At 34.5% G+C, this 11,864-nt stretch overlaps 1 protein-coding gene across 1 annotated transcript in view; it reads right to left on the bottom strand.

Annotated features, from left to right (window-relative positions):
- Positions 1 to 2,308: 2,308 nt before the first annotated feature.
- The window catches only part of LOC111155465 (neurobeachin like 1), a 183,471-nt gene continuing 173,915 nt past the window's right edge, over positions 2,309 to 11,864 (bottom strand). The window contains exons 49-54 of the mRNA XM_022515656.1: positions 11,061 to 11,233; positions 8,681 to 8,775; positions 6,906 to 7,022; positions 6,099 to 6,260; positions 4,414 to 4,562; positions 2,309 to 2,608 (exon numbers count right to left, since the gene is read on the bottom strand). Coding sequence (XP_022371364.1) covers positions 2,332 to 2,608; positions 4,414 to 4,562; positions 6,099 to 6,260; positions 6,906 to 7,022; positions 8,681 to 8,775; positions 11,061 to 11,233 — 973 coding nt within the window. The 3' untranslated portion in view covers positions 2,309 to 2,331. The remainder of the gene's footprint in view (positions 2,609 to 4,413; positions 4,563 to 6,098; positions 6,261 to 6,905; positions 7,023 to 8,680; positions 8,776 to 11,060; positions 11,234 to 11,864) is intronic.

The raw sequence follows: 11,864 nt of genomic DNA, 5'->3' as shown, positions 1-11,864 counted from the left end.
AAGGTCTAATGCTAATGTTAATTCTAAATTTTATAAAATTAAGTGTCCCAGTTTGTCCAAATTACCAAATTACCATGTCCCTTTCTTTATAAATTAACAAAACCAGATGTTATATGCAACTAATGAATTGTTGAACACTACATCAAAAACTAACGATGTGCTAAATGTTGGCCAAATGAACATAATGAAAATTTTTTTAATTAACAAAAGTATATTTTACTATATTAAAATAATCTTCTGAAATTTTACTTTAATAAGACACATAAGTTGAGTATTTTCTCCTCTTGTATTCTAAGTAATATTAATGCTTGTCACAAGGATAAGAAAAAAGTAAAATAATGTTTGGATAAAAAGAAAATAACTTCAGGATATTCTGATATATAAGAATTTAAAAAGATAATATAACAAGAGAATGATAAAATGTGATTTAGAAAACAAGAATAGCATCAGTTCTCTGAAGATAAGAATCACATTTTGTCCATCATTAAATTTTTACCACCTGCCACACTTCTCAGAATATAATAATTATTTATTTTTTTTTTAAAGATTTTATTTGTTTATTTGACAGAGAGAGATCACAAGTAGACAGAGAGGAGGCAGAGAGAGAGAGAGAGAGAGGGAAGCAGGCTCCCTGCTGAGCAGAGAGCCCGATTCGGGACTCGATCCCAGGACCCTGAGATCATGACCTGAGCCGAAGGCAGCGGCTTAACCCACTGAGCCAACCAGGCGCCCACAGAATATAATAATTATTAAATATTAATCCAACTGGTGAGTAAATTCCCTTTAAAAGTGCTTAAACTTCTAGGTAGGGCAAAAAAAGAACCCATGTGGGAAACATTTCTCAGTCTAAGCATATGATTATGATGTCAGAATTACTTTCCCAAGTGCAACCTACTTTTTAATGGTGATTCATCTGCCACCCTTTTTCAATGGTTATCCTTCTCTAAGGTACACTTATTGAAGGGATAAAAAAAAATCAAGTCTCATGCAAAGACACTTTGGGATGCTTGTTTTACATTTTCATTTCTAGATGTATTTCCAGAAACACTGTTTCCATACTCTATTACCACATTACCACTTTATTTATAAATACAAATTTTGTACTGAGAATGTAACATATAAAACTGATGACTTAAAATACACATTAATCAAGATTTTGATCTTTTAGATAAATTCAGATATTGAAATAAAAATCTTTTCATACCTAAATCTTGATTTAATTTTGATACTGTCATATACAATTATATTTCAATTATGCAAGATTCTAAGTATTCAATTATATACTAAAGTAGAACTATACTTCAGCTGATACATCCAAAGATATAAAATGATAAATACTCCTATTCAAAATATACACATAATTCAGATTCTCTGTGTTGTAGACTACAAAAATCTTTCAGTGAAGACAAAAAACTTATTTAGTAAGTAGTACAAAACATTGACTGAGGCCTATGAAATGAAGCTATTTAGGGTTTTTTTCCCCAGTCAATTTTTAGAAGAAAATGTGTGCACATAATGGTCACTTCACTTAAAAAAAATCAGTAAAATAAAAAAGTGAAGCATACTCAGTGAGAAAAAGTGCTTAAAATGTTTTAAATATAAGTGAATACCAAGATATGGACTTGCTGACATTGTTTGGGGGATTGTTAAACTAAAGGTAATTGACAATATCAATTTAATAAGACCTCTGTTTTGTTACAATAATATCTTGAAAAAGAGTATAAGAACTAACAAAACCTTAAAATATATATAAAACAAAAATGCCCCCATGATCCGTGGTAGATTTATTAAAACCAGTGACAGTGTGTTATTCACTAGTGTCTTCTCTTGAAATGATTCCAAGAGTTGCCATTATTTTAGATTTCTCAGAAGAGACTGATGCAATCAGTACAAATTTATAATGCTTAATTTGACTCTATATAATAAAAGAAATTTTCTAGAAGAATCACTAAATTACTTGGAATATAGCCACTAAGTTTTCGAAGGAACAATACCAGACTTATGGTATCTGAATATTCAGTGATTGATAAGCCACTGGCAAATCTATAGTTAAGTACAAGAAACTCACTGAGAATTAAGCATATTTGTTCTGCTAATTCTGGTATTCTTGTTGAAAGTAAAGTATATAGTTTTATTGTTGGAGTCTGTATTTCATTTTTTATAAAGGCTTTTATGTATTAGAAATCCAAGTAGTGTCTTGAATCTAGATTTGGAAAGATAGATAATAAAAGAACTTCCTTATTCATATAGAGGGATAGAAACCACCAAATATGTGCTTTCACTTATATCACAATATAAACATCACTCTTGAATATTAGATTTATGCCCTTTTCATTTACTGCCCTTTGAAAAATCAAATTTGGTTTTTAGTTTGTTCATCCATAATGGAGACTTCTGATTCAGCTGGAACAAAGGAGAACCAAAGGAATCCCCAACAGTATGGGAAAAGAAGTTCTTGATGCTGTGTTTTACCTCAGCTGGCTTCCCAACACCCACTACAATCAATTTGCCATCTTCTAATCCTACAAGAATATGGCTGTATTCTTTGGTGACACAAACACAGTGGATAGGCATTCGCATGGCTAATGGGTTCATGCTGAGATTCAAACTAAAAGAGAAATAAAACACACACATAATTACATGGATACATAATAGATTCAGAGAATCTTATACCTGGAAGATAACCTAATGATCATCTGATTCTGGATTCTAATTTTACAGGTGTGTAACTTAGATTCAGAAAGCCTGAATGACTCACCCAAGGGCCCACATTACAGCATTACTTAAAATATATACTGGTTTTTTTCTAGTCTCAACATCTGTTTTTCTTCTAACCATATATACGATCTCTCATGAAATGATTTTTACCTTGTTGATTAAAAAGTTAAAGTAGAATAAAAAGGAAAAAGTTCAAAAAGTGTTCGTGTGCATGTTGGGGAGTAAAGTTGATAAAACTGTTCTATTTGCCTTGTCTTAGAAAGATGTAATATATAAACATATAAGATAAAACATAATAAAATAATATATAATATTTAAAAACAGAATGATATAAAAACATAACACAATACTCAATTATGGAAAATGTCCATGGCTTTTAGGATTAAAGAATAAAGAATCCTCTGATGTACACACTATGTTTGGACAAACCTGCTAAAAGATCTCATTCATTTTTCTGATCTGTGGTTCTATTTTTTTTTCCCCTCACTACTGATCTGGGATTCTCTTAACAATACTGTAAAAGAAAATGTTGGAAAGATATGATTCAAATAGGGACTCAGTGCTTTACTGCTGGAGAAAGAATGACAAAACTAAGAAGAGAATTACAAAAATGGGGAAAGGATGTTGGTACAGAAGTGATTCTGATATGAATGTGGTAAGAGAGAACACCCTGGGATCAGGAAATGATTTATAAGAAAGGTTTGGGAGGGGCCACGACCGTCTCAGGAATATAAATATAAATATAAACCATAATAAATTTTTTAAAAATGGAGGAAAGGATATATTTAGGAATAAAAGGAATAACAGTGCTTTGTATATATGTTAGTAAATATGAAGAATATAAAACTTAAAAACATATCCACTATTTAAACATCCTTTTCCCAGTGCTTTAAATAATAAGACTCCCCACCAATTTTACATATACATAATACACAATCATGAACAGATACATTAGCCTTAAAAATACTTTAGCTTGTTTTGCCACTGTTAAAAACAATTTTTAAGACCTAGCTGTAGTTTGTAAAAATTCAAACTATAATTGAACAAATTTACAAATCTATAATCCAGGCTTGGCACAATGAAAATTCTTTTTCTGGCTTTTTAAAAAAAAATTTACTATGCTAAAATACACATAACATAAAGTTTCCTACATTTTTAAAACATACATCTATATTTCATTTACTAATCCAGAAATAATTTAGCTTCCCCAATTTTTTTCAGAGTTGTTAAAAATGACAGGTTCACAATAAATGATAAACTTTACAAAAGATTAGAAATCTGTGATTGCTGATTTCTACTCTAGGCTGCAAGTATTACTACCTTTTCTTTCTTTCTTTTCTTCTTCTTCTTTTTTTTTTTTTAATATTTTATTTATTTATTTGACAGAGAGAGAGAGATCACAAGTAGGCAGAGAAGCAGGCAGGAAGTAGGCTCCCTGCCGAGCATTGAGCCCGATGCGGGACTCGATCCCAGGACCCTGAGACCATGACCCAAGCCGAAGGCAGAGGCTTTAACCCACTGAGCCACCCAGGCGTCCCTCTTTCCTTCTTTTTTTAAGATTTTATTGTTAAGTAATCTCTACATAAAACATGGGATTCGAACACACAACCCCAAGATCAAGAGTTGCATGCTCCAGTGAGGTGCCCCTATTACCACCTTTTCTTAAGTCAGACTTCAAAGAATCTTATTATTTACCTGTGGAGATTTCTTATGGACAGGAAGCCTTGTAAGCTGCCCGTGATAATATGTTCTCCAGTGATACATATATCTGATACTTGTTCTGTCAGGACTTGGGACCCTAGATACTTGCCATTTATGGAAAACAGATGTAATGCATTCTTATCCTGTAAAGATTAGATGAAGAAAATTTAATGATCTCATATGAAAATGGGGTTTTAATACTGGCAATTAAAACTGTGACTATAACAGAATGACTACTGGATTTAAAATTTTGAAATAAACATATAGTTATGTTTATTTTTTATTTTTATTATTTTTAAAGATTTTATTTATTTATTTGACAGAGAGAAACACAGCAAGGGAGGGAACACAGGCAGAGAGAGTGGGAAAGGGAGAAGCAGGCTTCCCACCGAGCAGGAATCTGGGATCACAACCTGAGCAGAAGGCAGCCACTCAACCAATTGAGCCACCCAGGCGCCCCTACAGTTAGTTATATTTAAAGAAAAAGTGTGTAGACAATATTATTACTGTGATTTTAAATGAGAAGTAGCTGTATATTTTAAGAAAATATTTAAATAAGTAATTGCCAAGTAAATAAATATTAAACAGGGACTCTCATCCCTCCAAAAGAATTAAAATCTCACTCAGCCTAAAAAAAATCCCACAATACATTTTTTTAAGCCCCACATTTTTAACACAGAACAAAAAGACTCTCTTAACTTTTTTTAAAGCTACAGTTTTTTTAAAAAAAATTTATTTTAAGTTATCTCTACGCCTAGTGTGTGGCTTGAACTCATAACCCGGGGATCAAGAGTTTCATGCTCTACCAACAAAATTTAAAAAAATTTAAAAAAAAAATTTTTTTTTTTTTTTGAGAGAGAAAAAGAGAAAGAAAGAAAGAATGTATGTGTATATGGGCATGCAAGTGGGGGAGAGGCAGGGGGAGAGAGAGAGAAAGAGAGAGAGAGAGACAGAATCCCAAGCAGACTCCCCACTCAGTGGGGAATCCAATGCAGGGTTCAATCTCACGACCCTGAAATCATGACCTGATCTGAAATCAAGAGTTGGATGTTTAACCAACTAAAGCCACCAGGCCCCCGGTTCTCTAAATTTTATTATTTTAAAAAATATTTTAAAAAAGATTTTATTTATTTGAGAGAGAGAGAGAGAGAGCGAGCGAGCACGTGAGCGCATAAGCCTGGTGAGGGGCAGAAGGAGAGGAACAAGCAGACTCCTTGAGCAGGGAGCCCACCTTGGGGCTCAATCCCCAAACCCCAGGATCATGACCTCAACCAACTGAGCCACCAAGGCACCCCATCAGTGCTCTAATTTTTTAAAAACCTTGACCATGGAAAGAAAAGGAATATAATTCATAGCTCCTTTATACCCAACCTGTACAAAAAGAATTTAATTTGGTTATAATTTCCACTGAAGCTTCTGAAGTCCCACATAACCAGAAATTCTTTTTGCAATCATATATTATATAGATCAATAGAAATCCCTAAAACAAAATATGAACATGAGGCCAACACTATGATGGGGTCCATCTAATGGTAAGGAATAAACAAATTAAAAGATGAACATATCCTTTTAAAAATATGGTGTTCTTCATCAAAATGCCTCATATATACAGTATAACATGGAAAGAAAAAGACAGGCTTATAGATAGTCTAGCCCTCCTGCATGTAACTGTTATATACCTTGAGATTGGTCTTTTCTTCAATGCTGGAATAGATAACAATATGTCCTTCCCGAGATATAGCCAAATTAGGAACAGTCAGGAGCACAGAACTCTCAGAAGGTGGCCGTAAAGTCCTCATGTATTGACCTTTCTGAATGGTATGTATAATCACAGTGCCATCCTACATACAGAAAATAGTAGAGTATAAAAAAGAGAAACAGAACAACAAAAAAGAAGGCCAGATAAATAAATACAGGAAATGAACTCAGAAAATGATTATTCTACCAAGGACTCACGTTATCTTAGGAAAAATTTCAATCTTGAAATTTGAAATAGTATTTTATTTCATGAGATGCTCTCTTTCTGTAACTAATAAGACCAGTAAATTACCAAAGTAGAATCCAGTCTTTTTAAGTTTCTTCTGTGTTATGCTACTTCTGCAAAGTCCTACACAAACAATAAAGAATTCCTATACTTTTACCAGTCCCCCTAGAAGAAAAGTTGTCATTCTAATTTTAACATATGTGCCTCCAAAGCAAGTATGAAAATAAATATAAATATTCCTTCTCAATTTGTAGAAAAAAACTAGCATTTTTTTTGAAGATTTATTTATTTATCTTTAGAGAGAAAGTGAGGGACGGGGGGCAGAGGCAGAGGGAGAGAGAATCTTAAACAGACTCCCCACTGAGTATGGAGCCCAAGGTGGGGCTCAATCCCATGACCCTGAGATCATGACCTGAGCCAAAATCAAGAGTCGGATGCTTAACTGACTGAGCCACCCAGGCACCCTGAAAAAAGTGAGCATTTCTTAAAGGTGAAATCTTACCCTTGATCCTGACACTGCCATATCTAGTTCAGTGCTGATGCCAACACTCAATACCTCATCGGTGTGTCCATACAGAATCTGAAAGGGTTTAGATGCTAAGCCCACAGGAACACCTCCCTAATGTCAAAAGAGAAGCAAAGGTTAATTTTCTAGTAGGCTATTTTCTACAAAAAGGTTTATACTATATTTAAATTGTCTAATCGCAAAGTAATATTGCAACTAGTTCTTACCACAGCATCTATTCATAACAAGACTCATTCTTGTGTTCCTCCTTGGATTCTCAAATTATTCTCAGTCCTTTGAAGCTCCAAAACTTAATCTGAATCATTTCCAAGTTGACTGCATTGGATCAATTCTAACAGGTGTATTTTTTGTCCTTTTCACCCACAGATTTGCTCTTCCTGTACTACAAATAAACTTCATATTCTTTCTCTGAATACTTTTCTTTCTTTGTTTTTGGTTGACATAAAATGTCTTTTCTTTCTTTTTTTTTTTTGGTTGACTTAAAATGTCAGGTATACAACAATGATTCAACAGTTCTGTAAATTATGTTAATACTGACCATGGTAAGTGTAGTTATCGCCTGTCACCACACAACATTATTACAATATATTAGCTATGGTCCCTATGCTGTATCTTTGTGACTTATTTTATAGAACTTAATTATTTTAAATATTTCATTTTAATAATTTGATATTCAGCCACATCAACTCTGTTGCTTGTTGTTTCTACTTTTGAGTTTATTTATTATATTTGTAATGGTATTGGTTTTAATATTGGTTTGATTCTTCTGCAATCACCCTTTTCATCTTATTTTTTTTAAGATTTATTTATTTTTAGAGAGAGAGAGAGAGCACACACATGAATGAGTGGGAGGGAGGGGCAGAAAGAGACGGAGAGAAGCAGAACCCCCACTGAGCGTGGATCTGGATGCAGGGCTCCGTTCCATAACCCAGAGACCATGACCTGAGCTGAAATCAAGAGTCAGTTCCTAAGCCGACTGAGCTACCCAGGTGACGATTCTTTCCATCTCTCTCTCTCTCTCTTTTTTTTTTTTTTTAAAGATTTCATTTATTTATTTGAGAGAGAGAGAGAAAGTGAAAGAGCACAAGCAGGGGGAGCAGTAGAGGGAGAGGGAGAAGCAGAATCCCCACGGAACAGGGATCCTGACGTGGGGCTTGATACCGGACCCTGTGATCATGACCTGAGCTGAAGGCAGATGTTAAACCGACTAAGCTACCTAGGTGCCCCTCCTTTTCATCTTATTACGCCACTGTGTGATTTCATCTTTGAGGTCCTTCATGTTTTATTGAATTGATATTATATTCTTCTAATAACACAATTTTATTGCAGAGATCTCTTTATACTTGAGTTGTTGTCTTCACCTGTGTTTAGCATGTATTGTTTGTACATTACTTTCTATATATAGATATAGAATGTTTGAGTAGTTGCCATGGTATTTGTTTTATAATTATATATAGAGTACATATCTATACTCTTACTCTATATTAAACTTAAAGAAAAGTTAATTACCAATGGATTAAAGATTCAAATGTAAAAAAGAAATAAAGAAAAATATTACAAGAAAATTTTTAGGTAATTATTTTAACAAATTTGGAAAAGAAAGACTGTTAAGCAAAGTAGAAAACCTAAAAGCCATAAAGAAAAAGGACACTTTCTTGAAGGAACATTATGAAGAGTATAATACGGTTGATGAAAATAATAATCATCAATTTTTAGCAGTCCCACCACAAAGGAAGATAAAGTGTAACTACCTGTTGTGTTATTTGCCATATCATACATGTAGTATCTCTGGAACCAGAAATCAAATGTATTCCACAATAATCTGTAGCTAAACAAGTCACAATATCTGTAAGAAAAAAGGAATTACAAAGGATGAAATGGTGTGGTTTTTCTGAATAGAGCTCTAAGAGCAATTTTAATTTATATTCTAACTATTACTAAATCAGTTGTTTTAGCAGGAGAAGTGTTAAGAATGGCAACAGAAAAGCACTGGGAAAGGGTGACACAGGAAAGAAGCAGTATTTTTTTTTTTAAGATTTTATTTTTAGGGATCCTGGGTGTAGACACCCTGACTCTAGACTTTGGCTCAAGTTGTGATCTCAGAGTTGTGATATCAGGCTCTGAGTTGGGCTCTGTGCTAAGAGTGGAGCCTGCTTGGGATTCTCTCTCTCCCTTTGCCCCTCTTCCTCCCCAACTCCTCCTTTCTAAAATAAATAAATAAAATCTAAAAAAAAAAAAAAAAAGAATGTTAAAGATTTTATTTTTAAGTAATCTCTGTACCCAATGTGGGGCTCCAACTTACAACCCTGAGATCAAGAGTCACATGCTCTACCAACTGAGCCAGCCAGGCACCTCAGGAAAGAAGCAGTGTTACTACTGGGTATTTACCCCAAAGATACAAATGTAGTGAAAAGAAGGGCCACCAATGTTCAAAGCAGCAATGGCCACAGTCACCAAACTGTGGAAAGAACCAAGATGCCCTTCAACAGACGAATGGATAAAGAAGATGTGGTCCATATATACAATGGAATATTATGCCTCCATCAGAAAGGATGAATACCCAACTTTTGTATCAACATGGATGGGACTGGAGGAGATTATGCTGAGTGAAATAAGTCAAGCAGAGAAAGTCAATTATCGTATGGTTTCACTTACTTGTGGAACATAAGGAATAACACGGAGGACTTGGGGAGATGGAGAGGAGAAGTGAGTTGAGGGAAATCAGAGGGGGAGACAGACAAACCATGAGACTGTGGACTCTGAGAGACAAACTGAGGGTTTTGGAGGGGAGGGGAGTGGTAGGTTGGGTGAGCCCAGTGGTGGGTACTATGGAGGGCACGTATTGCATGGAGCATTGGGTGAGGTACATAAACAATGAATTTTGGAACACTGAAATTTTTAAAAAATGGAAAAAAAAAAAAAAAGAAGCAGTGTTAAACTCAAGTAGGAGAGCTTTGAGAGTGAAGAGTATACACGGGGCAGGGAAATGTCTGCTGGAGTCCGGGCAGTGGGTGAGGTGGCTTGGAATGGATTCCCAGGAAGTTTTGATATGCTTCTCTGCTCTCTTACTCTCTCATTCCCATTCACCTTCTACTCCCATTAAGCACTGCAATCCTGTGGAATATGTACCTCTAACCAAATTAGTACATACTACATTGCAAATTCTCAATATGAAATAGATTTTTTTACTAAACAGTAAAAACCTGAACTAAGTGTCATCTCAGGAGTCACCTGTATAGAATTAGTAGCAGACTCCATTTCCCTTTCCTAATAGGTATACTAGGGGAAAATCTACATGGTCTTTTGTTTTTAGAGACAGCGAGCGTAGAGAGAGGGAGGGACCGAGGGGCAGAAGGAAAGAGAATCTTTAACAGGTTCCATGCCCAGCGTGGAGCCCAGTGCAGAGCCAGACACGGGCCAATCTCACATCCCTGAGATCGCAAACTGAGCCGAAATCAAGAGTCAGACACTTAACCTACTGAGCCACCCAGGCACTCCCACAATATTTTATTCTTTTACTGAAGGCTGAAACACTAAGAAGCACCAGGTTAAACTACCTTCAGTAATTTACCTCCCTCATGCTTAACTAATAGGGCAGGAGATATCTTATTCAACAATGACAGATTATTTTTTTTTACCACTTTGTCTTAAAATTCTTATTTGTATTAACTAATTTTTATTTATTTTTATTTTTAAAAGATTTATGTATTTTGAGAGAGAGGTGGGGTAGAGGGAGAGGGAGAGAATCTCAAGGAGACTCCTTGCTGAGTTGCAGAGTCAATATGGGGCTCCATCCTACTACCCTGGCATCATGACCTGAGCAGAAATCAAGAGTTGGGTATTCAACCAACTGAGTCACCCAGGTACCGGTTTTCAACTAACTTTTTAAAAAAAGACTTAGCCTAACATTGTTCAGATACTATAAAGCTGTATTTAGTTTGTATAGTATTTAGTATATCCCAAATACATAAATACTCTTAAAGAAACCATAATGCTCTTAACACTGCTCTATCAAAAAGTCTACTTAGCTTCAAAGGTAAATTTTAATGCTTTCTATAGGAACATGTACTACTTTTGTAGTTAGAAGAAAGTGAAACTTTTCTTTTTTGGGGAAAAAAAGTTAATACTTACCCATGTGTCTAATATTGTGTGAAATAATTTTGCCTTTTGTAAGTGACATCACTTGAATGCTATTATCCCAGTGTCCAGCACTGAAAAGCAACTTCGCATCATGTGATACTATGAATAGCTTAGAAGTGATCTCCAGCCCTGGAGCAAAAGGACCATTCATAATACGCTGAGTTCTGTAAACACAATTAAATATTAGACTTTTCCTTAAAAGATCACTTAGGCTGATACCAATTATTTTTTAAATCTCTCTGAAAAAGAAAAAAAATTAATCTGTTCAACCATTCAATTTGAAATGTCCATTAGTGAATGATAACAACTTTCAGAAAATATATTAATAGTATTCATATTTTTTATTACATAAGAAGGTACATAACAAATAGTCTCAAGGGTTAAGCTAAGAAGTTGAGACTGGTGAAGGTGTGGAAAAGATTTAAGTCTTGCCTTTCAAAGCCAATTTGGAAGATTGTCAATTCTGTAAATGGTAGTATCAAAGTATAAAGGACAAGATAATGATATGACAGGATGAGGAAAGTTGGAAATCAACTGAAAAAAGGAATCTACTGCACAGGCAGATAAATGTGTACTTAACAATACTCATGAAGATGATTTCTCACTCAAACGAAAGCAAGGATATGGGTTTTAACTGCTTTCCTGTGAAATAAATACCTGTGAGGTCAGCCAATCTAGATTTTGCAGACACACAATGAAGTTATACACAACCAATGAATCATTGAATACTACATCAAAAACTAATGATGTACTATATGTTGGCCAACTGAACATAAAAAAAGAAGTTATTACACT

This window comes from Enhydra lutris, unplaced genomic scaffold, assembly GCF_002288905.1.
Source record: "Enhydra lutris kenyoni isolate GAN:26980312 unplaced genomic scaffold, ASM228890v2 scaffoldscaffold1, whole genome shotgun sequence".
Classification (NCBI taxonomy): domain Eukaryota; kingdom Metazoa; phylum Chordata; class Mammalia; order Carnivora; family Mustelidae; genus Enhydra; species Enhydra lutris.
This window is presented reverse-complemented; position numbering and strand designations above follow the sequence as displayed.